The 26,232-nt window shown below is 42.9% G+C and overlaps 1 protein-coding gene across 1 annotated transcript in view; it reads right to left on the reverse strand.

Moving 5' to 3' along the window:
* The window catches only part of ADGRL3 (adhesion G protein-coupled receptor L3), a 673,348-nt gene extending 647,439 nt beyond the window's left edge, over positions 1-25,909 (reverse strand). Inside the window, exon 1 of the mRNA XM_055002453.1 lies at positions 25,840-25,909. Coding sequence (XP_054858428.1) covers positions 25,840-25,894 — 55 coding nt within the window. The 5' untranslated portion in view covers positions 25,895-25,909. The remainder of the gene's footprint in view (positions 1-25,839) is intronic.
* Positions 25,910-26,232: the final 323 nt, after the last annotated feature.

Consider the following 26,232-nt stretch of genomic DNA (forward strand, 5'->3'; position numbering starts at 1 on the left):
TTTCAAGCAAACTCCACCAAAATTGCAGAAAATGGCAGAAAACCAAGTTCTTCCTGTCACTCTAAACCCCCCAAGTTTCAAGAAGATTCGACTTGGGGGCGGAATTCTATGGGCTCCTGAACAAGCTGCCCCCACTATTCTCCATTGATCTCTAAGGGGGGGGGAATCCAAGCTGGTTTTCAGGCCAAAAAACGCCCCCCCCCGAAATGTAAAAAGGAGGGGGAAGCCCCGGGAGGCAATTTAGCAATTGTATAGTGGCTGAGGTCTTCTCAATTACTTCAGCAATGAAAAACAATTGTTACTAATAATGTCTACTAAATGTTGAACATTTTATTATTGTTATTGGTTTTATTTTGACTTTTGTATTAAAAAAATAATAAAATATAATTTAAAAAAACAATGAAAAACAATCAAGTCAAGTCAAGTTAGCCTTTATTGGCATATAGCAGCAATTCAAGTTATCCACTTACAAAAAGAAAGAACAAAGTTAAAAGAATGCTGTATTACAAATACAAAAATACATATAGAGCTTAACTCCGTGATATCCTTTGACGATCATGAAAAACAATCATGTGAAACATTTTAACAGCCGTTAGTAGAACTGTATTAACAACTTTAGGCAAACAAGATGTAGCAGAGATCACAACTCAATATACACAATTTAAATGCAAGTAAGTTACTAGTCTTTACAGAACTTATAGTTCAATGAGTACTTGTTTAGTTGTTTTCTTGTTAGTTCTTCCAGATGTGTGAGAACAGTTCTACTCCAACTTCAAACTCAACAGCTTCATTCATATTCCATTGTGACGAATACGCAAAGGGAAGAGAATGCTGGCACACGCCCGTTAGGCTATCAAGGCTCTCCCCTACTCTGTCGTCAATCAGTTGTGAAAAATCACACATCCTAAATGAGGTTGGAATAAATCAACCGTTTATTGCATCATTACAGTGGAATATGAATGAAGCTGTTGAGTTTGAAGTTGGAGTAGAACCATTCTCACACATCTGGAAGAATAACAAGAAAACGACTAAACAAATACTCATTAAACTATAAGTTCTATAAGGACTAGTAACTTACTTGCATTTAAATTGTGTATATTGAGTTGTGATCTCTGCTAAAGTTGTAAATACAGTTCTACTAAGAGCTGTTAAAGTGTTTCACATGATTGTTTTTCATTGTTGAAGTAATTGAGAAGACTTCAGCCACTATACAATTGCTAAATTGCCTCCCAGGGCTCCCCCCTCCTTTTTACATTTCAGCAGGTTCGGAGGCATCCCTTGCAAAAAAAAACAAAAAACCCTAGCAAAAAATACAGGTGATCCTGATCGCATCAGGTCTCAGAAGCTAAGCAGGGTCAGCCTTGGTTAGTAATTGGATGGGAGACCTCCAATGAAGACCAGAGTTGCTGAGGCAGGCAATGGCAAACTACCCCTGTCAGTCTCTTGCCATGAAAACCCCGCCAGAGGTTGGCATAAGTCAGCTATGACTTGAGGGCACTCTCCACCACCAAAATATACTGAAGCAGCCCAGTTCCAAAGAAAGCTGAACCAAGAAAGCCCAACAGTACCAATGTCAAATCAGGGCATCTCAGCAGACCCAAATGAAGCAAGGAACATTGTTGCAAACCCAATAGAACCACTGTCACTCACAGAAGCCAGGAAGAACCCAGAGCCATTATGGTAACACCACAGAACAGAACCAAGTACCAACACCGACCATCCAGCAGAACCACCGACCCAGCAGAAGCAGGTGGCAACGACAACTAAACACACACTTCCCTCTCCCAGAAAGCAAGACTGAGGGGTAATTTTGGGTAACATTTTCCTTTCTCTGCAATTGCAGCCTCCACCTGTCACTCACTGGCTCAGAAGAGCTACATTAATTAACTTTTCCCCAACTCCTGAACACAGACTGAGAGGGGAAGCAGGTACAAGGTGCACTCACTTCACCCACTCTGAAAGTCCAGAGACAGGAAACTGAAGAACGGCAAGCTGACCTTCAGGAAGACCAACTCCTCAACTGTCCAGGGGGACAGGCGAGTGTGACGAGGGCTGACACTGTCATCCACATTGGAGAAGACACAATTGCTCTGCATGCTTGTTGTGGGGCATATGAGGAGCCTCTGAGCCAAGAGAGAGAGAAAGAGAGTTCTGGCCAGACCACTTGGACCAGTAGCTCCAAGGTCAAGTGGTACACAACTTGCAGGGCTCTGAAGGATCGTCCCTGACTACTGCCTCTGCCAAATCATGGCTCACGTGCCTCACATTTGAAGAAGGTGGTGGCATCCATCTCTAGGCACATCTGGGCATTGGCCCTGGGGGAACCCTGCCGAGAATGGGAGGTGAGGGGAACAGAAGAGCTGGTCTCCCCTTCCTCCCCATCTGCTGGCAGGGTGCCCTTTGGACTGCATATGCGACATCTACTGAGAGAGCTTGTCTCTCAAGCTGGAGAGCTTCCCAGCCCTCTCAGTGATGCTGCCCTTGATGCAAGGGTCACACAGGGTCACCAACAGGTAAAACTTATCCTCGGTAAGGTTTCAGGCAGGCCTTGATGCCCCCTTGTAGCCTTCTCACAAGCATGCACACTGCTGAAACAAGGTCTGCACGGCCTGTGCTTGGGTCCAGAAAGGAGCCCATCTTCCTCTTAAATGTTTGGATCACAGGAATGACCAGAGCCAGCATTGCCATGTCATACAATACTGTCACAATGAAGTCCTTAAATGTCAGGTCTTCCCAAGTACTTCTCCCAAACACTTGACTGCATCACTCCAGTGTATACTGTAACAAGGGAAATTAACTGGAATGACTAAAGGTGGGAAAGTTAGATCGGTTATATGTTACTGTCTCCTCTCCACCCCACAGTAGGAGGAGGAGGCAGTTAGGAGTTTTGGCAGCACATCGCCTGGGAATAAGGGAGGGGGAAGAAGAGGAGCTTTGTTCAGTCTCTGTAGTGGACTCAAGGTCACATTCTCAGGCATCTGCAGGAACTCGTAACCAAAACACCGTGACTGGATGATAAGCGGTTAGCAACAGGTTTACACGGTTCTGGTACTCTCTGCATCCACTCAGAGGCACTGAGACACAAAAGACGTAAGATGCATGACAGATATGCTGAAAGCCTATCTGACATTAAAGGGCTTAAGGACCTCTACTGTCTGTGAGATGGTCAGCCAATCCTTTTGGCTGACTAGACCCTCCCTTGGAGAGCTACACTGTGAGCGTGGCCTGCTGCTCCACCAAACACTCAAGCCTGACATGGGTGGGGTCCCTGCCTAACCAACTGCCTCTTGACAGTGGCAGAGATGTCCGCTTATGTGTGCCTCGTTGAGAACCTCAGTGTGGATCAAAGCCTGGCAGTAGCTGACCCAGTGCCCCCCCCATCTCACCCTGCCTGATGCTGGTTGTCTCATCCCCACCCAGGTTGTTGGGTTGCTGTGACTGAGGGCAGGTCCTGATGTCAAATATGAAGTGCAACTTCTCCAAGCAGCATGCCCCATTTGGCCCAAATGTGCCTTCACACAGTCCTTGGCAGCCCTGTAAAGTGAGGGCACCACAGTCCTGCTCAGCGAGGCCCAGTAGCTCCTGCTCAGTAGGCCCAGAGGTGAGAGCAGGACAAAGCATATCAAGAAAAAAGCATCTTGGAGCAGCCTGCAGAAGCCAACATCCTGAATTAGGGAAAAGGGACTTCCATCTAATGTGAACATCTTGACAATGAGGCAAGAGGCCTTCTTCACTGCCCTCTTTATCCCCCTACTTGGCACACTAGTACCACCCCCTTTCCTATAGGAGATCTGGAGGGGAGAATGTCAGAGGTGTCACGAGATGACCCCAATGCATGACTAATTGGCAGCTGTGTGGCACCAGCCTCTTTCCCCCTGAAGATGCTCCTCCATTTTCTGGAAGTGATCCCAGACAGAAAAGCTATGGAGTGACACATGTTGCCTTGCTGTTGTGGGCACCCCTGGAGCTGCCTCCTGCGAGGTACTCGGGCCAGATATATCATGCCTAGAGATGGGCGAAGACAAAGGGGTTGAGAGAGTAGCACCCTGGGGAGCACTTCCTTTATCTCTTCCTCTTCATCCCCCCCCCTCAAAGGCCTGCTGCTGGCCTCAGAGGAAACCAAGGAAGCTCTCTTGGGTGAGCTCCAGGATTGGAAAGCTCTCACCTGCCAAGTCTATCCCAAAAGACACCTCATGCTGCTGCTCCTCCCGCTGCTGGGTAAGAAAAGCTGGAGAAGGGGGAGCCTCAGTAGCAGGCCCCTGCCCGGTGCCAGCTCCTGCCTCAGGGACCATTGGCAGGGGCACTCCTGTAGACAACTCAGCAGTAGACATGGGCACGAACCAGAAAAAAACTGAACCATGGCGGCTCGTGGGGTTTGAATGTCCCTTTCTGGCAGAGAAAGGGGCATTTAATCATTTAAAGGGCCCTTTCCTGCTGCGTGCAAGGGGCAGGACCCTTTAAACTATCAGCTGGCAGGTGGTAGGGGGGATCCCCCCTCGCCCCCCTTTAAACGGCCCAACTCCCAGCCTCCACCCCTCCCCCAGCCCCAGCCCCTCAACCCCCAGCCCCCCACTTACCTTCCCTCTGATGCTGGGGTGGTGGAGGCCTCCTTCGCTGCCCGCGCAGCAGAGGAGAAGGCCAAAAACACCCTCAAATGACAGCCGTGGCTGCCGTATGAGGGGTGGAAAGGCCGTTTTTGGCTTCTTCTGCTGTCCTGCGCACCTGCAGGGCAACTGAGGAGGCGGGAAAGGGCCCTCCCGCCCCTCAAATGGCACCCGCGGCTGCCATTTGAAGGGCGGGAGGGCCCTTTTCCGCTTCCTCTGCTGCCACGCGAGCCTGCAGGTCCCCTGCATGGGGAGGGGGAGCTGCAGCCCTCCCCTCTACCCTAGTATTCTTCTGCTTTGTCTTTTCCCCAGGGCCCTGCTGGAGTCCTCTCCTCTTGCTCACTCTGTCCCCAATAGTACTGCTGGTACTTTCAGGGAAGGCCTAGCAGAACTGCGTCACACTCACTAATACAGCACTAACTCATAATTAAAAAACAAACAAACATTTTTTCCGTTTTCAACAGCAAGTCAAATATCAATTTAGAGCAACAACTCTGACTACCTACTTTAAAAGCTGATTAATGGTTGACTAGTGCAGGTCAGCCTGTAGCTACAAACAGTACTCTCAACTACCTGGCCTGGCTGCACTGAAGCCAAGAGACCAAGAGCGAGGTGAGTAGCCTGGTTAACTTTTTCTCTATGGGGCCGATTTATCTATTTGACAGCAACAGCAGAACCCTTCTTAAGGTTTCTTTACAAAAGTCTCTTTAGGGGAAAATTCTGTTGATCCCTGAGCTGAAAATTAACACATTTTTTAAAACAATACCTCTACCTCACCTACGTTAAAAACCCTATGAAAAGTTTACCTAACAACAGCTCTGAACAACCCAACAAGAAAGCTCCCCAAAAGTCCACTAGAGGGAAAAACAATAAACTCTTAACAACTCTTACAGATAAAAAGTGATCTGTTCCCTTCCACCCCCGCAAGAACAGTAAGCAACTCTTAACAATATATTAACAATGAACAGCAAGTAACTATTTAAACCAACAGGAAAAATCAATCTAACCCTTTACACAGGGAACAGAACTAGAGCAATGAATGAATATCAAGCAACTCTTTATACCAACAAGAAAAAAGCAATCATCCCCCACCCACAAGAACAGGAACTCTTAATATATTAACAACGAACAGCAGCAACTCCTTAAACTGACAAGAAAAAAGCAATCTCCTCTCTCAGAAGAATAGCAACTCTGAACAGCAAGCTACTCTTTTAAACCAATAAGCAAAAAGCCATCTCCCCCCTCAGAAGAAAGCGACTCTTAATAATAAAAACAGCAAGCAAAACAACTTTTCCCACAACAAAAGCAAGCAAAAACCACCACCAGAAAAAAAGCAAAAGCATCCTCCACAACAGCAAAAATGATTACTAAATCAACTTGGGAAAGTTGAGCTTTACCCTACCTCTTCCCAGCACAACACCAGGCCAACCCCTTTCTCCCCTCCCAAAACAAGAGTCTATGACTATCAAACTAGGCAGAAGTTCCTCAGGTGGTCCTCTGGCAGGCAGCAGTAATCCAAAGTGCAAAGGCAGTAAATCCCAAAGGCTGACAAATTCCCAAAGCAGCTGGAGATTAAAGAGCACTCACAGCACAGTCTCCAGAAATCTCACTCAAAATGGACACCACCCTGAGCCAGATTTGCTTTTATGTCCTTGCAAAAATTTGAAAAAGGCTCTCCCATCAAATAATAACAGTGACTGGCCAGACAACTAAAGCTCCTTCCTCCTGCCTTACTCCCCCCTCTGTCCTGGTTCCTGGGGGGAAAGCCCACGAAAAAATGATAAGGCAGAAGCCAGCCAGCTTTAAAATGGCCAGTGTGGTGATTCCTGAATAAACCTGAATAATTCAGGTTTATTTGAGAATCCACTGTTCAGTACACACAAATATATCCAGATAATAATTGAATATGGTCACATCATGAGAAAACAAGATTCTCTGGTAAAATTAATAATGCAAGGAAAAATGGAAGGTGGTAGAAAAAGACCTAAAACGAGATAACTTGACACAATAAAAGAAGCCATGTCCTCCAGTTTGCAGGATCTGAGCAAGTCTGTTATGATAGGGCATTCTGCAGGTCTTTCATTCATAGGGTCAGCATAGGTCAGCGGTGACTTGACAGCATATAACACACATACACATAGCTGAATATATATAGCTGAATATAGCCGAATAATACTGGTAAGTTATTAATTGGGTATATATTTTATTTGGGAATACTGAATCACACACCCCTACTTGTTATGGTGACTGTTTTTATATATATTGTCACTGTGAAGTTTTAGCCAACTCTGACAGCTTAAATCTGAATATCATCATATTAGCACTGCTCATTTTGGAATAGTTTGCCCCACTCTATTGTGGGACATACATGGGACAGGTCATACTGTATGTTTAATACAGTTGTTACAACCATTGGAAGCCAGTTGTTTTTGAAAGGTTTCTGTTGAACTATGGTGACTTTTAAGTCCTTGATGGAATGTCCTGGTAGATTGAAGTGTTCTCCTACTGGTTTCTGGATGTTGCCATTTTTAATGTTAGATTTGTGTCCATTTATTCTTTTGCGCAGAGGTTGGCTGGTTTGTCCAATGTACAGAGCAGATGAACATTGTGTCAGATACACTTTCAGCATATCTGTCATGTGTTATGAATTTCTTGCTGCAGTATGTAGTGTACCTCTGAGAACATGCAGAGGGAACCTGTTTTTGCTGACTGGTTGCTAGCTGCTTATCTTGCAGGTGTTTTGGTTACCATTTCCCGGCCGGCCTCAGAAAGTGGTCTGGAAGTTCCAGCCGAGACTGCACCAACCTCCTAAGAGACTGCGCAGAGCTCATCCTTTCCCTCCTCCCCTCTCTCCTGGCTCAATGCACCAAAATCCTAACGGTCTTTCTTTCCCATTGGGGGCAAGGACCTTGCCCTATAATTAACCTTGCTTTGCTACCTTGCATCAATTCAGCCAATGATCCTGTTTGACCATCTTGATCCTGGTATTCTTCTTTAATGAAGTAACTTTAACTCATACATCTGAGTGATGCAGTGAAGTGCTTGGGGAAAATACTTGGCAAGACCTGACACATTGTTGGCACATGAGGGCATATATCACGTTGGAGGATGATCAGCTGTAAGAGCCAGAGATGACATTCTGATGGGCAAACTGGAAGATTGTGGACTGGACTATAGGACAGTTCGGTGGATAGGGAACTGGTTAGAGGACCGCACTCAAAGAGTGGTGGTCAACGGTGTTTCATCGGATTGGAGGGAGGTGTCCAGTGGGGTGCCGCAGGGCTCGGTTTTGGGCCTCGTACTTTTCAATATTTTTATCAATGATCTGGATGAAGGAGTGGAAGGGCTGCTCATTAAATTTGCTGATCATACCAAATTGGGAGGAGTAGCAAACACCCAAGAAGACAGAATTAAAATTCAACAAGAATACTCTGGAGAAGTGGGCAGCTGTGAATAGGATGCAATTCAACAAAGACAAGTGCACAGTATTACATCTGGGCCACAAGAATGGGAAGCACAAATACTGGATGGGGGATACACTTCTGGGCAGTAGTATATGTGAAAGGGATCTTGGGGTAAGAGTGGACTGTAAACTGAATATGAGCAGTCAGTGTGATGTGGTGGCAAAAAAGACTAATTCAATCTTGGGTTGTATCAAAGGGGCCATAGCGTCAAAATCGCAGGAGGTCATAGCCCCTCTCTATACTGCCTTGGTCAGGCCACACCTGGAGTATTGTGTGCAGTTCTGGAGGCCTCACTTCAAAAAGGATGTGGACAAAATTGAGAGGGTGCAGAGGAGAGCAACGAGAATGATCAGGGGTCTGGAGACTGAGCCCTACGAGGAAAGGCTGAGGGCCTTGGGAATGTTTAGTTTGGAGAAGAGGAGGTTGAGGGGGGACATGATAGCCCTCTTGAAATATTTGAAAGGCTGTCATTTGGAGGAGGGCAAGGAGCTGTTCCAGTTGGCAGCAGAGGGTAGGACGCGAAGCAATGGGCTAAAACTACATGCACAAAGGTACCGGCTGGATATTAGGAAAAACTTTTTCACAGTCAGAGTAGTTCAAAAGTGGAATCAGCTGCCTAGGGAGGTGGTGAGCTCCCGCTCACTGGCAGTTTTCAAGAAGAGGCTGGATGAATACTTGTCAGAGATGCTTTAGGCTGATCCTGCACTGGGCAGGGGGTTGGACTAGATGGTCTGTATGGCCCCTTCCAACTCTATGATTCTATGAGTGTAGTTGACGCCACTGGGTCCTGTAATCGGATTTTTGGGGTAGAGGGCAGAGTTGGCATCTGGGTCTGCTGCAGGATCTGGTACCTGTGTTGGTGACTCTGCTAGCCAATTCATGGTTGTTAGTAAGAAGTCGTTTAAGGTTGGGGAACTGTCTGTAGACAAAGAGACGGCTTCCACCCAGGGCTTGTGAGCTGGCTGCTTTCAGGGGCTTTTGAGTGGCATTCTTCTCACTACTCACTTGAAAAGGATTCAGGGTCAGGTAAGGCAGCTGCACCAATTAATTGTGAAGTGGGTAGGGGAATGGTGGAGAAGGAAGGAGCCAAGACAAGAAAGAAGTGCAAATTAGGTTGCCCAGATCTGAGTACTTCTTCACTCAAAGAGTAATTAACTTGCGGAATCTGCCACCATGGAATATGGTATTGGCCAAGAATGGATGGCTTTCAACATAGATTAGATACATTAATGGAGGAGAAGCCAACCAATGGCTCATAGCCATAATGACTAAATGGAATCTACATTTTCAGAGGCAGAAAACCTCTGGAAACCAGTGCTAGAGCAGCAATAGTGGAGGTCGTTTCAGCTGCATCATGCCCTACAGGTTAGCCACTGCAAGAAACGGAGTGCTGGGCTGATTCATGCCTGCTCTTATGTGCTTTACCATTATAGCCTGTTATTTATTTACATATTCTCAGCCTTATTCTAGGGTTGCCCAAGCCAATATTCTCAACTCCAGTGTAATTTGCATATTATGCAAGCCAGAGGCATTAAGTATGCAAATCTGATGCACCATATTAACATATCTAATTTGCACAGATGACCCTGAGCAATATGTATCGAAGCTCTCACCTCTCTGATCTGGCAAAACAATGAGCCTCTGCAGATCTCTGGGGAGTCAGAAAACAAGGAAACAGAGCAGGCTTTTGGCCGCTTAAGCCCATATCCGCAACCTAATTCTCAGCAACATTTTCATGGAGAAATTAACACGTGTCACTTTTCCCACAGGGCAGTTGCATACCTTTTCCCAAACACAGAGATTATCACTGTATTCGGAAAAATGAAAAGGCTCTTAAAGCAGGTGCCTCATTTTATAGAGTAATGCATCTGTTGTGGATATACCACGGTTACATCCTTGTTGTTCACAGCAGATATCCATGTATGGACAATAATATTAACAACAACAACAGCAACATTTGATTTATATACTGCCCTTTATACTGACAACTTAATGCCCACTCAGAGTGGTTTACGAAGTGTGTTATTATTATCCCCACTACAATCACCCTGTGAGGTGAGTGGGGCTGAGAGAGCTCTAAAAGAGCTGTGACTGACCCAAGTTCACCCAGCTGGCTTCAAGCAGAGGAGTAGGGAATCAAACCTGCCTCTCCAGATTAACATGGGGATAAGATGTGTGGGTAACTAAGATGTTACAGCATGCCTGCAGGAGTTTGCTGGGTCTGGTGTGAAACTTAGTTGCAACAAAAAGCAGTATTTTGTCCATTATAACCCTGCTTCAGAGAGCACTTTTCCCTTTAGGCATGAAATGTGTAAAACCAGATAGCCCAGAACTTCTGGTTAAGTATTAATATTGACCTCAGTTGTGGGTTTCTTTCTGAATAAAGTTCATTCTTGTTTTCTTTTAAAAAGCAAACCACCTTGTGCCTGTCAGTTTACCTCAGCTTGGGAGGGGTGTTATTCCCAGGCCCAGATTCCATCCCTCTGAACCTCTCTTTAAATCCCACTGTCATCCCCAGTGTGGTGGGCTATCACAATATGTGTATGGAGACACTTAAGAATGCACATCAGAGAGCCAGTTTGGTGTAGTGGTTAAGAGTGGCAGGACTCTATTCTGTCTCTATGTAAATGGAACAGGGAACTGGATGCCATCAATATGCAGATGATACTCAGCTCTTTATCTCATTATCCAAATCCCCTGCTGATGCATTGGAGATACTGAGTCGCTGTTTGACAGCTGTTGTCAATTGGCCAAAAGCAAGCAAACTGAAATTGAACCCAGACAAGATGGAAGTAATGCTGGTTAGAAAAGCAAACATCTTGAAGGACATCGTGCTTCCAACCTCTGATGGGGTTCAGTTGATCTGGCTGATTGGGGTTATACTAGACCCAGCACTGCTGCTAGAGAAGCAAGCTAATGCGGCTGCAAAAAAGGCCTTCTCACAACTCAGAGTAGCCTGGACAATGGCTCCCTACCTTGATGCGGCTGTTCTAGCCCCCTGGATACATGTCACAGTAACATTGAGACTAAACGACTATAATGCACTCTATGTAGGTCTGCCCTCAAAGTCAAGAACCTCCAGCTGGCACAAAACGCTGCAGCTTGTTTACTCTCAGGAGCTAGACAGAGCATGCCTATCGCTCCCATTCTGCAGTCACTCCATGGGCTGCTCATCAGTTACCAGGCTCAATTCAAGGTCACGACTATCATATTCAAAGCCCTTCATGGACTTGGCCCTTCACATCTGTGCAACTGCCTCTCTCCTCGTGTTCCGCCACAGCAGCTTTCCGCATCTGAACAGGGCCTTCTGCACATACCATCCTGCAGTTGGGCAAAATCAACAACCACTTACATGCACACATTCTATGTAGTGGGCCCCACCTTATGGAATGGTCTGCCTGAGGAGACTGGGAGAGCTCCAACTCTCCTGGCTTTCTGCAATCTATGCAAAACTATTCAGGAGGGCTTTCTACCCAGGTTATAGAGTTGTGTTGTAAGAAGGAGCTCGCAGGGATGCATTGGTGGGGACAGGGACTATACGCTACGCCGTTGGGTACGGTCTGCTGATATAGGCAGGCACCTACTAGGGAGCTTTCCATGTTGCTAAACATGCCATGTAAATTACTTATGCTTTGTTTCAGAAAGATTTCATTCCAATGCTTGGTTTTATGCTTGTTTTCAAAATTTCTGTTACCATACCCTCCTGTATCTGCTCACTGAATATCCAAACTGTTGTACTTTGCTCAGAGAAGGTCCTAGCTCTTGATTATATTGTATTTCACTTGCACTGTGTAATCCACCTTGGATCTCAGTGAGAAAGGCAGATGACAACAACTATACTACTACTACTACTACTTCTTTCTACTTATGATCATTATGATCACAATCATTATCTCCTCTATTCTTTAATTCACCCTCCTATAAAACAAACCTTTCTCTCTTCCACAGTTTTCCACCTGGAAGCTTTAACCCTCATAAACCAAACAGACTGAAGTCCAGTACAGATGACCTCCCCGCACTTTGACTTACTGCGTGAGAAGGGAGAGCGGACATGAGTCTGCCTCCATGCGGTTCCTGGGCCTGCAGAGAACAACCACACAGAGGGAATGGCCATGTATACACCCCCCTCCCTGTATTGCTGGTCACAGGGAAGGGGTGTGCACACGGCCCCTTCCTTTGGCCACTTTGCTCGCACTGTGCAGACTAAGCAGCCTCATGGAGGCAGGGGTGGGGCTGGAGCACTTGCGCTCACCCTGAGAGGTCATCTGTATCATGCTCAAACCTCTGCCGTCAGACCATCTGTCTCCTGGCCCTATTGCCAAATTTTGTGTGTGATCTGATTGGCTCCTGCATTACTAGGGTATATTTCTGGACTGTACCTGTTGCAGAGGTATGATTCAATCAGGACTTCACACAATATGTATGTTGGTGTTTAAGGATGCATGACTGTCAATCACAATGCATGTGTAAGTGTGTTCTGCAATAAATGCTAATCCTCCCATACTAAACACAATTTTTGCATCAGCTGTGGTCTTGTAAAGTTTACTGGGGACAAGGTTGACAAGCCACCATATTCTATTGTGCATCTACCAACACTTCCTACCTGGCACCAGGTTTATTCTTCTGCTGCAGGGATAACACTCTTGTGTCCTCCAAATTTCTTCCATATTTTTTGAGGAACAGGCTCAGATCAATGGAGCTGAACGCCATGAGCTAAAATCCCCTTGGATGAAAGAACAGGACTGCTGTCTGTTGCAACTCTACTTCCTGGCTGCAGATTTCTGCATTCACTTGATGCTATGAACCACTTTCATAGAATCATAGAATCATAGAGCTGGAAGGGGCCTTACAGACCATCTAGTCCAACCCCCCTTTCTTCCAGATGTGGAAAACCACAGATGTTGTATACAAAGAGCAACACATTACCTAGGCTTACCCTATTTGTCCCCTTTCAGCCAATTCATCTGATGATGTCTTTTAGCAGAGCCTTGGGCAGGCTAGTAAGAGTAAAAGAGAAGAGACTATTTGCCTTGGAAGATTACATTTAAAATACCCATTAAGCACAGTGTTCTGGTCCAACTAGGGCTAATCTAATGCTTCCGGAAAGGTCGCACGTAGGACAAGTAGGTGACAATTTATTTAATTAGAAAAAAAACATTAATGTCACAAAACATATTTTTGTGGATCAAAATGAAATCAGGGCAAAAATCCCATTTTCCTATCCAGCTGTTTTAGACAGAAGGCAACTGCAATACAATTGGCTGGAATACCCATGTGACCAGTATGAAAAGCACTGCCCATATCCTCAATGGGCTTTGTTAGCACTCAGTGTTCATGACTGATTGAGGAAAGAAGCCCTAACTCACGGGTGTATGGGAGGAAAGCAACAGTAGATAGGGCTGTGAATGTTTGGAGAGGTAATTGTGCCTCCTGCTGGCTTTTGGTGCAAGGGGTTAATGCCATTCCCAGCCATGCCTTTTGAGGGGGCCACAGAGATCTGGGGAGAAGAAACCCCTAACTCAGTGGGATGGGTGAGAAAAGCAGCAGCAGATGACACTCTGAATTTTGTGAGGGAGTTTGGAGAGAATATCGGTCTGCACAAGACGACCACTCTCATATCCAAGAGGTTGAGCGTAAACGTTAGGTGCAACCATCCATTGGTTTGCCATCCATAATACTAGTACAATTTATTTTTAAAAACTATCTGTAGCCCCATACAGATGTATGGGTTTGGGATTCATGAAGGTCTAACGCAGTTCAGTGAGCTGGGCTCTCCGTGCCGCTGTTTGTGGAGGCTGGAGGGGCGCAGACTGCCCGCAGCCCCCTGTTCTCAGGCGGAGAACAGGCAAGTACGCTCAAGAACCTGAGGGCGTGTTGATCTCGGGTGTGAGGGGGGTTCTACACAACGAGCCCCCATCCACCCTTGAGGTCCCACCCGAAGAAAGGTTGCTAAAATCTCTGCAGCGGCTCTGGGGTCATTTTCTGGCATAAGACCTACATGCCCAAGCTTCAGCAAATCAAGAAGGGAATCGTAAGTGATTGGACAATTGAAGCAGCGATTACAACCCAAGAGAAACGTCTAAGAAGGTAAAGATTGCTATCTCTCAATACGGGACAGATTATAAAAAGGAATAGAGATAAAGACGATTTAAAAACTGCAAGAGACATGGTATATATAGGAGAGAATTCCGGCAAGTTAAATTTTAAAAAAGTGACATTGGAAAGAGAAATAAATGCGGAAAATTGATTATTGTTTACATACCTGCGGCTATGAGGAGATAGTGGACTGTGAGAAAGTTTTAATATCGCGAGGACTGCCGTGAAGATAGAAGGAACAGGAAGTGCGTCAAAACCATAGAGAGACCGGTGAGAAGCGGCTTGTTAAAAACGGAAGTAGAAAGTTGCCATTTTGAAGAAGGGCAAAGCTGTGGCCTCAAAGAAAACGGAAGTAGGCCATCTTTAGTGAGGGTAAGGGTGATTCCTTCAATATAAAACCATAGAGAAAAGACGCCTGACATTTTGGACCGCGAAAGTACTAATTTTTAAAAAATAAACTGAATCGGCACATTTAAAAACAACAGAAAGGAGTAAATCAGCGCCACGGAGTTGAGGAAAAGAGCGGACTCGTGGGAGCGAAGTAGATCTAGCCCCACAATGTCAAAGAAGGAGTGGCAAACCACGCTGGAAAATTTGGACAAAAAAGTTTCAGAAGGAAATAAAGAGCTCAAAGAAATGATGCAGGAGAATTTTAAAGACTTTAAAGAGGCACTCAAATCGGAGATGGCAGAACTCACAAAGAAAATTGATCAAGTACAGAATGAATTGCAAGCTACACAGCAGAGAGTTAATGTAGTAGAGAACACAGTTGACACCCTAGCAGACGTGCAGAGAACAGAGATGAGAGGAGTGAAGGGAAGAATGGCCGTAGCTGAATGTAAACAAATGGAAAAACAACTTAGATTTCACGCAATTCCGGAGACTACAGAAAAATTAGCCCAAGAGCAGATTTCAGAAATTTTGGCAGGTTACCTGGGGAGAGAGGAAGAGGAGATTGCAGCTCTCCTGGACGTGGCATACAGAATTAATTCAAAATTTGCAGCACAGAGGAAGTTACCAAGGGATATGATTGTGCTATTTACGACCAGAAATATAAGAGAGACAATTGTAAGCAAACAGTTCCAGGAATCATTAGAAGTCGATGGGAAGGTGGTAAGAATCATGAAAGAATTGCCCAGATCGATGTTGGTGGAGCGGAAAAAATACAGAGAGCTGGTCCAGATGTTAAAGGACTTGAAAATCAGATATAGATGGGAAATACCGGAAGGACTGGCATTTGAATTCGGTGGAACAAGGAGGAATATTAGATCTGGCCATGAGATGGAAGTTTTTATTAGGGACAATGAAAAGGACTTACCAAAAAATACAAGAATGTAACCATGGAGTGTAAAATTATATCTTGGAATGTAAACGGACTAAATTCACCTTGTAAACGTAAGGCTATTTTCCATTGGCTTTTAAAACAAAAATGTAACATAGTATGCTTGCAAGAGACACACATTAGAAAGCAGGACTTAAAGTATCTAAAATTGGCAAAATTGGGAAATGAATTTGCAGCTGCTTCCAAAAAGAAGAAGAGAGGAGTTGTATTGTACATAAAGGAGGAGCTGCAGCCAAAACTAGTTTTAAGCCAGAAACTGTAGAAGCCAGATATCTAGTGGTGGAAATAATTTGGAACTCAAAAAAGATTTTGGTGATTGGAATTTATGCACCGAATGGCGCAAAAGAAAACTTTTTTAAGGATTTGCAAAAACAATTAGATGAGCTGACCTATGATCAAATAATTTTGGCAGGCGACTTTAATGGAGTTACAAGCTTGGAAGAAGACAAGAAATCTAAAATTGCACAGAAAAAAAGAGGACTTTTACCAAAGTCATTTTTTGCGTTTAAGGAGCAGGAAAGTCTGGAGGATGTATGGAGGAGACAAAATCCTAAAAACAGACAATATACTTTTTATTCTGCAAGACATTTTACACTATCAAGAATTGACATGATCTGGGCTTCCAAAGAACTGACGTTGTGGACTAGAGATGTGGAGATTATACCTAAGGTAAGCTCAGATCACAACCCGATCATGTGGAGATTTGGAAAAAATATTTTAAAAAGAGGATGGAGGATAAATGAGGACTTGCTGCAGACAGAAGATAATATGGCGTTGCTGCGAAAGGAGACCAAGTTCTTTATACAATACAACATAAACAAGGATGTGTCAACTTATAAGGTATGGGACACTTATAAAGCGGTAATAAGAGGAATACTGATGGACTTAAATGGAAGAGATAGAAGGAGAAAAGAAGAAAAGAGAAAGGAAATAATGGAAAAAATTAAAGCCAAAGAGATGCAAGGACCAGGGAAGAAGCAAATATATCAGGATATAAAAATATTGCAGGAGCAACTGACGGCAATGAACAACAAAGAATTGGAGTGGAACTTAAAAAAAATGAATCAAAAAACATTCGAAGGTGCAAACAAACCTGGCAAATACTTAGCTTGGCAATTAAAAAAGAAAAAAAGAGAAGAAAATGATAAGTAAAATCCAAGAAGACAGAACATTATTGGACCAAACAGCCATCAGTAAAGCCTTCTATAAATTTTATGCAAAACTGTACCAGAAAAAAGACGTGAACAGGGTCTCAAAAGAGGAATACTTGGAGAAAATGAAACTACCAGTGATGTCGGAGGAATGGAAAGAAAAATTAAATAGGGAAGTGACAGAGGAAGAAATAAAAGAGGTCATCCAATCAACGAAATTGGGGAAAGCACCGGGACCGGATGGACTAACGGCAAAGTTCTATAAAGTGATGGCTAACGAACTGGCACCTTTTCTGAGAGAGGTAATGAATGAAGTTATGCAAGGCCAAAAAATTCCTGATTCATGGAACGAAGCTAATATATCACTGATTCCGAAAGATGGGCTGGACTTGACCAATGTTAAAAATTATAGGCCAATTTCGTTATTGAATAATGACTACAAAATATTTGCAAAAGTTTTGGCAGAAAGGATAAAAGGATGGCTGGTAGAATTTATTGCAGAGGAACAGGCAGGATTTTTACCTAACAGACAAATTAAAGACAACTTAAGGAGAGTAATAAATGCTATTGAATACTATGACAAGCACTGTGATAGGGGAGTTGGTTTCTTTTTCGTGGACGCAGAAAAAGCATTTGACAATTTGAACTGGGACTTTATGTTTGCCACTATGGAAAAGCTGCAAATGGGAGAAAGGTTCATACAAGCGGTTAGAGAAATTTATAGAGACTAAAGTGCAGCGATTGTAGTGAATGAGGATTTAACTAAAAAATTGAAAATAAGCAAAGGAACAAGACAGGGTTGCCCTCTGTCTCCATTGTTGTTTATTCTGATTTTGGAAATATTGATGATTCAAATACGAGAGGACGACACAATCCGAGGTATAAAAATAAAGGAATTTTCCTGCTCTGGCATTTGCGGATGATATAATGTTAATAGTAGGAGATCCAATCAAAAATATGCCAAAGGTAATAGAGAAAATAAAGCAATTTGGAGATTTAGCTGGATTTTATGTGAATAAAAAGAAGTCAAAAATAATATGTAAGAACATGACTAAACAGAAGCAGCAAGAACTAATGGTGACAACGGACTGTGAGGTAACTAACAAAGTAAAATATCTGGGTATCGAACTGACTGCGAAAAACATAGACTTATTCAAAAACAACTATGAGAAATTGTGGATACAAATAGAGAGAGACTTGATAAAATGGAATAAATTGAATTTATCATGGTTGGGAAGAATAGCAGCAGTAAAGATGAATGTTTTACCGCGTGTGATGTTCTTGTTGCAAACAATTCCAATTATTCGAGATTCAAAACAATTTGACAAATGGCAAAGGAAAATCTCAGACTTTGTGTGGGCAGGCAAGAAACCACGCGTGAAAATGAAAGTATTACAAGATGCGAAGGAAAGAGGTGGCTTGCAACTGCCCAATATAACTATATTATGAAGCAATATGTCTGGTATGGCTAAAAGATTGGATAACGTTAAAAAACAGTAAATTGCTGGCCTTGGAGGGACATAAAAAAATATTTGGATGGCATGCATACATGTGGTATGATAAAGTAAAAGCGGATTCGATGTTCTTGCACCATTACATTCGGAGAAGCCTCTTCACAGTCTGGAAAAAATACAAGGTTTATATGGAAGATGGAATTCCTTCATGGGTGGTTCCGTATGAAGTAATAGATCCAAGAACTGTCAATGAGCAGCAATGTCTAACCTACAAGGAGATAACACAAGTACAACATTCAATGCTAAGAATAAAAACAGAAGAAGAGCTATCTCCTTGTTATGGATGGTTTCAATACAGGCAGATCAGAGATCTTTACAATTCGGACTACTTAAAAGGAGGTATAAGAATGGAAAATTCTGAACTAGAAGAAGTGATGCTACAAGAAGGCAAGAAAGAAATATCTAAGATTTATAAATTACTTCTGAAATGGCATACGGAGGATGAAACAGTTAAAATCCAGATGGTGAAGTGGGCAATAAACTTTCACAAAGAAATAACAATGGAGGTGTGGGAACACCTGTGGAAAAATACAATGAAGATTTCAACTTGTACAAATATTAAAGAGAATGTATATAAAATGATTTACAGATGGTACTTAACACCAAAGAAAATAGCGCTAGGGAATACCAATATGTCAGACAAATGCTGGAAATGCAAAAAGCATGAAGGATCACTGTATCATATGTGGTGGACTTGTGAGGTAGCCAAGCAATACTGGGGAGAAATAAGTGAAGTAATCAATGAGATTTTACAAATCCAAATAAATAAGAACCCAGAATTGTTGCTACTGAATTTGGGAATTTGGAAGTTGTTCCAATGCAGTATAGAACATTGTTATTCTATATGACTGCAGCAGCAAGACTTTTATATGCGCAGAAGTGGAAAGTACAAGAAATACGAACCATAGAAGACTGGATTTATAAATTGCCGTACATGGCAGAAATGGACAAAATGACAAGGAAACTTAAAGATCTTGACCTAGGACAATATATTGCTGATTGGGGGAAACTGAAACAATACTTAGAGAAAAAATGGGATGTGAAAGGAGAACTGTGGCAGTTTGAGAATTTTTAAAGTGTGATGTTGCAAATAGAAGAGAGAAGTGACTTTACCATCAAGGGGGAAATTTAATTATTACAATCTAAGCTAGTATTATGTTTAAGAAAATCTGATTTAGAACATACAGTTTAACAAAGGAAGAGTAAAACGGATATATTAGAGGATGTATACGATATATTATATACAACGTACTATGGTGTATGGTGTTAGTACCTCATACAGTATACTATATTGGGCTGTCTTGTTATGTTATATTATAATGTATGCTATGCTATATTGTATGGTATAGTATACAAAAAAAATACTATATTGATAGTATATTTGATAGAGTATATGTATAAAAGAACTAGAATATGCTCAGAGTAAGAGATATTATGATATATGTGTTGTAGAAAAATACAAGTGAAATAGAGCTAAGTAATAAGAGGGGGTAAGGGTTGGAAAGCTGTTGGAAGTCAATAGGGAGGGGGGAGGGAAAGGGTGGGGATCAGAATAAATGAGATATAAGGGGAATGTATGTATTAAATTGGAAATTTAAACTCACCAATAATTTTTTTTAAAAAAAAACAGATGTAAAACAATGGAAGCACTCAAATCTTTTTGATTTGTGACCAATGGGGAAAAGATCTTCACTTAATGCTAGAAAAATTTTTTCTCTCAATAGAATGGGATGTGCCTGTCATAAATCTCACACTTAGCAATTAATGTAGATTTTATTTAAGCCAATATGGAAAAGAATTACATATAATTTGAAAGCTTGCCTTCTGCATGTTAAACAGAAGCAATCACACAATAATTTGACTTGCTGAGTGGTCCTAGCTCCACAGCAGGGGGCTATGCATAAATACGTAAGATCAGCAATTCCCTTGCAGTCATGGAAGACTAACAGGGTGCACTTGCTGAAGGGCCTGCCTCTGAACCCAGACTGAACTTTCCCCAGAGCACCTTATGTTAGATGATGGACCCATGTCTGTCATGGCAAATTCCATCCGTCATGTTGAAACTGACATGATCTTCACCTTGGGCAATTTGCACTGATTTTTTCCCCTCACAAACATTCTGGCAATACAGCTTTTTTTGTTGCAGAACATGGAAGTCAACCCCACCCTCCACTGTGGAACACAAACACCTAAAAACATTCAATCATGCCTGATTAAAAATACTCGTAACCGGCTAACACAAATGGAGATATTAAACAGAAGGGCTAGCTTGTCTGACAGAAAATAAACATTCCTACTACAGTTACTGTGAATATTTGCTGTGCTTTGCAAATGGAATATATTTTCATTTTTCAGACCACCACAACCCAAACCTGTTATTCCACTTATAAATCTCATTTACTGGGTAGACTGAACCAATATGGACAGGATCAAAAATACACTTATTAAGGCTTTTCAGTTGAAAGCTGACTTTTTAAAATTTTGCCATATATGAATCTGTTCTCCATTTTAAAAAATGTTCCCAAAATGATGTGCAATAAAAAAATGCATTAAAGTATCAAGCAGTGATAGTATCCCATAAAAACCAGTAAACTAAATCCAAAATTATAAACCTTAAAATATGAGAAGCAGCTATAAAAAAAAGTCTTAAACTCCTGAAGAACAAAAGTGTTTTTAACTATCCTTCAACCTGTGGGGAGGGACAGCTGTGACTGAAAAAGCTCCCGCCCCATGTCTTCACAGGACAGACATCCTCGGAACAGGGGGCCTCAGTGACTGAGGAAAGGGGCTGATGGGGAAGTTGCTGTCCCAAGATACATTGATGATCATTAGCCTAGAAAGTTTTAGAAGAGAATTAGACAAATTCACCAAGAGCAGGTCCGTCAATTATTAACCGCGACAGCTAAATGGAACCCCCAGGACCAGTGACACTTTACCTCTTCACACAAACGAATGCAAGCAGACCATGAAAGAAGGGATGATGCTTTTTATGTTCTGCTTGAGTGCTTCCTGGCCACTGTTGCAAACAGGCTGTTGACTAGAGAGTCTGACCTAGTAGAGACCTTGCACAGAATGCTTCGCCAAGTACATTGGACCCTGCTTAGCACTGTACAGGAGGGTTTACTTCTATACAAAGTTTATATTCTGTGCCTCCTGCTGGCTTTTGGTGCAAAGGGGTTAATGCCATTCCCAGCCATGCCTTTTGAGGGGGCCACAGAGATCTGGGGAGAAGAAACCCCTAACTCAGTGGGATGGGGGAGAAAAGCAGCAGCAGATGACACTCTGAATTTTGTGAGGGAGTTTGGAGAGAATATTGGTCTGCACAAGACGACCACTCTCATATCCAAGAGGTTGAGCGTAAACGTTAAGTGCAACCATCCATTGGTTTGCCATCCATAATACTAGTACAATTTATTTTTAAAAACTATCTTTAGCCCCATACAGATGTAAAGCAATGGAAGCACTCAAATCTTTTTGATTTGTGACCAATGGGGAAAAGATCTTCACTTAATACTAGAAAAATTTTTTCTCTCAATAGAATGGGATGTGCCTGTCATAAATCTCACACTTAGCAATTAATGTAGATTTTATTTAAGCCAATATGGAAAAGAATTACATATAATTTGAAAGCTTGCCTTCTGCATGTTAAACAGAAGCAATCACACAATAATTTGACTTGCTGAGTGGTCCTAGCTCCACAGCAGGGGGCTATGCATAAATACGTAAGATCAGCAATTTCCTTGAAGTCATGGAAGACTAACAGGGTGCACTTGCTGAAGGGCCTGCCTCTGAACCCAGACTGAACTTTCTCCTGAGCACTATATATTAGATGATGGGGAGCAAGGGCACCCCAGCACCATCTTCTGTGACCTGCCATCCAGAAGAAGTAGGAGAAATTCTGCTTCCACAAGAGTTCATAGGATACAGCTGATTTTATTCTCAAATTGATTTGAAGTACAGTGGAATCCTGAACATTTCTGTCATGTATGCCTGCATACCTGCCATTAATGTGTTTTGCATTTTGTGCTGATCATAACTGTTTGCTAAGGTTGTATTCTGTACACTGCATAAATAATCTGAGAGTGTGTTAACTGCTAACTTGAAATGTAGTGGACCAGTGGGGATTGACCATTATCTGTTGAAAGTATTTACTTTAACTTCTATGGTAAGTGTCCTTGGACACAAGATGCGGACAGTGAGCGATGCATTTTTTTTTTCAGAGACAGATTATTTCATTCTGTACTATGTCTAGCCTAAACTAATCAGTTCCCATGTAACTCTTTGAGGGTTTCGCGCCAGAATGTCAATGGACCCAAAGGGCAGGAAGTTTCCCTATAATTATTAGTGTCTTTTTTTGAATAGTCACTTCTGCCAATTGCTACCTTTGTGTGAACACCTTGAACTGTATGGATCTCTAATAAAGAGGTTTCAACTGGAACACCTGCGTGTTAACTGTGGAGAGGGACCTAACTGCAAGGGACTGACATTTTGCAGAAGACCTGTAACGAGACAGTTCCCGTGTCTAAAACCAAGTTTCAACTTGCCAAGAGAAAGATGGATCTCTCTCCGGGGAAGCCGAAAGCAGTTAGTCTTTAGACCTGTCAAACAGATAAATTCTTTGAACCAGCTGTTTATCAGTACATTTATTTATATAGGGTTCAATATTGCTTTGCAACTCCCCATCAAACACACAGACACCAATCTAGAGTTTATTTCACTTTATTGAAAATATACCCTAGTTTTTTAATGAAGCAAGCAATCAAAATATAAATGGCTATTAATATGAATCCTATAACAACAGAACATAGAAAGGCAATAAGAAATAAGTTCACTAACATTTCTCAATAAATCCTAAGTTTACATTGCTCAAAGTTTCTATGAAATACATAGGTAGAAATAGTTTCTCACCTAGATTCTCCCAAGAGATCTCTTCCATCAGTACCCTGCTTATTCTTTCTGTGTTTGCAATGATATACCTAATCATATGCAAATATTTAGGGTCTATTCACATGATAGCACAAACAAATATTGATTGGTTTGACACTTCACTGAATATTCATAATTTCATAGTACAGCCTTCCAATTAGTTAAAAAATTATGTCATAGTCAGAACTGCAGGAAAATACTATAAATCTCTGACAAGTGTCAAGAAAAGTTAAGTTGGGCGATCACCATTGGTTGAATCTCTGATAGAAGAACATCAATCTCGGTAGAGTCCACTATTTTAATTAATTGTCAAAGGATGAAAGCACACCTGCTGAATTACCTTACACATAGAAAAAATACACTGAAAGTTCATGCAAAGTTTAAAAGTTCATCTAGAGAGTATAGAAGCTAGGCCTAGTATTGTTCAGTATTGATTATTGGCATATGATCTTAATCTATATTGGCATAACAGACCCTTTTTATTCTTCTGAACCCAAGACCTCTGAGGTTTGACTACCAGTGCCATGCCGTACAAGTTGGGCCCAGGGACGACGGAGCCAGAGGAGTCTCAAAACATTATAGAGCCCCAGCTGGATCGAGGCCCAAGAGATGGAGTGGCCGGGGGACTTTCTAACAAGCTGGTACCCAGACTTCAATATAACATGGAGTACCTAATGGATATAACCATGGATAACGACCCCGCAGGGATGCGTGGGCTTGGGGCAGCGGGCACTGCGAACCATGACCCTGGGGTTAACAGTTGGAAGACCAGGGGGAGAGAGACCATTCTAAATTTTTGCTCTTAGCTTGTTAAAGTTTCTAATGTCTACGATTGGCCTGGAGCTCTCCCTGCCCCCGCTCCTTCTTATCCACCAAGAAGAATCTGAAATATAACCAGTTTCACTGTCACGGACACATTAAACTGCCCCCTTCTTGCGCATCGAAAGGAGTTTTTTTTTTTATAAACAATTTTTGTTGGATACACAAATCATAATATTCAATATCAATATCCATCACATTATATCACTCCCACCCATTCCCCCCCCCCTTTTCAGTTGACTTCCAACAGTTTTCCATTCCCTTCATCTACATTACATCACTATTGTCATGGCCCAGTCTGAGAGTGAGGTCTCCTCTGGACTTCTCAGGAGAAGAGAAGCCAGGACTTCTCAGGAGAAGAGGAGCCCTGTGTAGCCAGCCCTAGCCCTGATTCAGCAGAAGCCAGCAATCAGGAGCAACAGCTGCTGGCTGATCAGAGCTTACAGCCAGCAGCTGAGGCACCAGCACCCTCTAGCTCCAATACTACAGAGGAAGCTCAGCCAGGGACTTCTACAGGTGCAGCGCAGCCAAGAGCCTCCACCCCCCCAGGTTCACCCACGCCCAAGGAACGCCGCAGGCAGCGCCAGAGACTGGAACTGCAGGAGAGACGGTGCAGTGCTCGCCTCTTGAGCCAACGCCAGCTGCTGGAAAGTGACGATGAATAGTGGCAGGATAGAGCCCCAGCAGCTGGCTGAAAACCATGCCTGGCTATAAGAGCCAGTTTGGAGGAACTGCTGGGCGTGGAAGCAATGTGTCTACTGCCTGCAACCACTCTGTGTTCTGCGAACCTTGCCTGTGCCTGTTTTTGGATCTGACACTATCGGTGACTGACCTTGGACTGTGCCTGACCTTGCTCTTAGACTCTGGACTCACTCCTGGCTTTATCTCGTGCTCTGACCACCGGTTTGACCTGGCTTTTGCTCTTGGAACTCCCCTTTGACTTTGGCCTTAAGGTTTGTACTTGAACCACCCTGCTTGGGCTGGCCCAGCCTGTGACAACTATCTCCTATAATATTAATTTCTACATTATAACATATAGTATAACATGTCTATATCTACCATGTTTAAAGTCTCTAATATTACTTTCAAGACTATAATATAAAATATACTATATCATTCTTACTTATACACTATCCATATTTTCACCTCTAACTACTATAGAATAAAGATCTATTCTCCCCTCTTAACAATTATCCAAAGAAGCATCGAAAGGAGTTCTCTGGCCAGGTCAGGTGAATTAGCATTACCACTCTAATTAGACATGGAATGTGTTTAGATTCAGCTTTATAACCACATTGAACTATGTTCAGAACCCAGGCATCCAAGGCGATAGCTTCCCAACCAGTGTCTCCTTCCCCAGAGTGCAGGCTGTTTGGGCAGGAAACAGCTGTGCATGTGCTCTAGAGAGAGAAAGATGCCCCCCTTACAGATTCAAAGATACAGAACCTACTGATCACCAGTCCTGTGCATACACAGTCTCATCTAGAGCGCATAGACAAGGAATCATTTGTAATCACCACTGACCCCTCTCCTTCCCAGGGTCCTCTGGCAAGAGCAGAGTGCTTGAAGGAATAAACAGTGATTTCTTTGCCCTCATACATTGGCCAAGGAGGGCACTTGCCCCAGGTTAGCCACTTTATGGAACCTGCAACAATCACAATCTTTTTAAAACAGTCAGACATGCCTCATTTCCAGTGCAATCCAAATTTTTGTTCAAATCTACAAAACAATGGAAGTCACATGGTCACTGAAAGAAAATAATTTTTTGGTCCATCATACTAGCTAAAACAGATTTTAAGTATGTTTGACGTATACCAGTGTACAAATGACAGTGCAAAAGAACATGTGCAATTTGGTCCATTTCTACTGCCCTACGGAAACGAGAAGAGAGGGATAGAGGCCACCACCCCTTCATGCACCTACCGTGAATTGCTGGTGCCAAGAGCGTTGTGAGGAAGAACAGCTGTAGTGGCCACATGACTGTAGGCCAAGATTCCAGGGTACTTCAGCAAGTTTCCAAAAAGTTTCCAAAAGAAATGGAAAAAGGTATCACTCTGCTGATAATCCTGACAGAGAAATCCGCTTTAATCCCAATAAAAGGAGGAGGGGGCTAGCCCCCAGACCACAGCGTTTGCACCTGATATTCCCAACTCAAGACCTAAAAAGAAAAAGAAAGGGAAAGATTAGTGCGGTCCCCACTGCAATCAAGACACCGCCAAACCAAGAAGGCATGTCCTATTCCTTCACACAATTAGGGTCGTGGACACAGGGCCCTGAGATCCCTCCTCTCAATTCCAAAGGACACCAACAAGATAT

The sequence above is a fragment of the Eublepharis macularius genome, chromosome 18 (genome assembly GCF_028583425.1).
Source record: "Eublepharis macularius isolate TG4126 chromosome 18, MPM_Emac_v1.0, whole genome shotgun sequence".
Taxonomy (NCBI): Eukaryota; Metazoa; Chordata; class Lepidosauria; order Squamata; family Eublepharidae; genus Eublepharis; species Eublepharis macularius.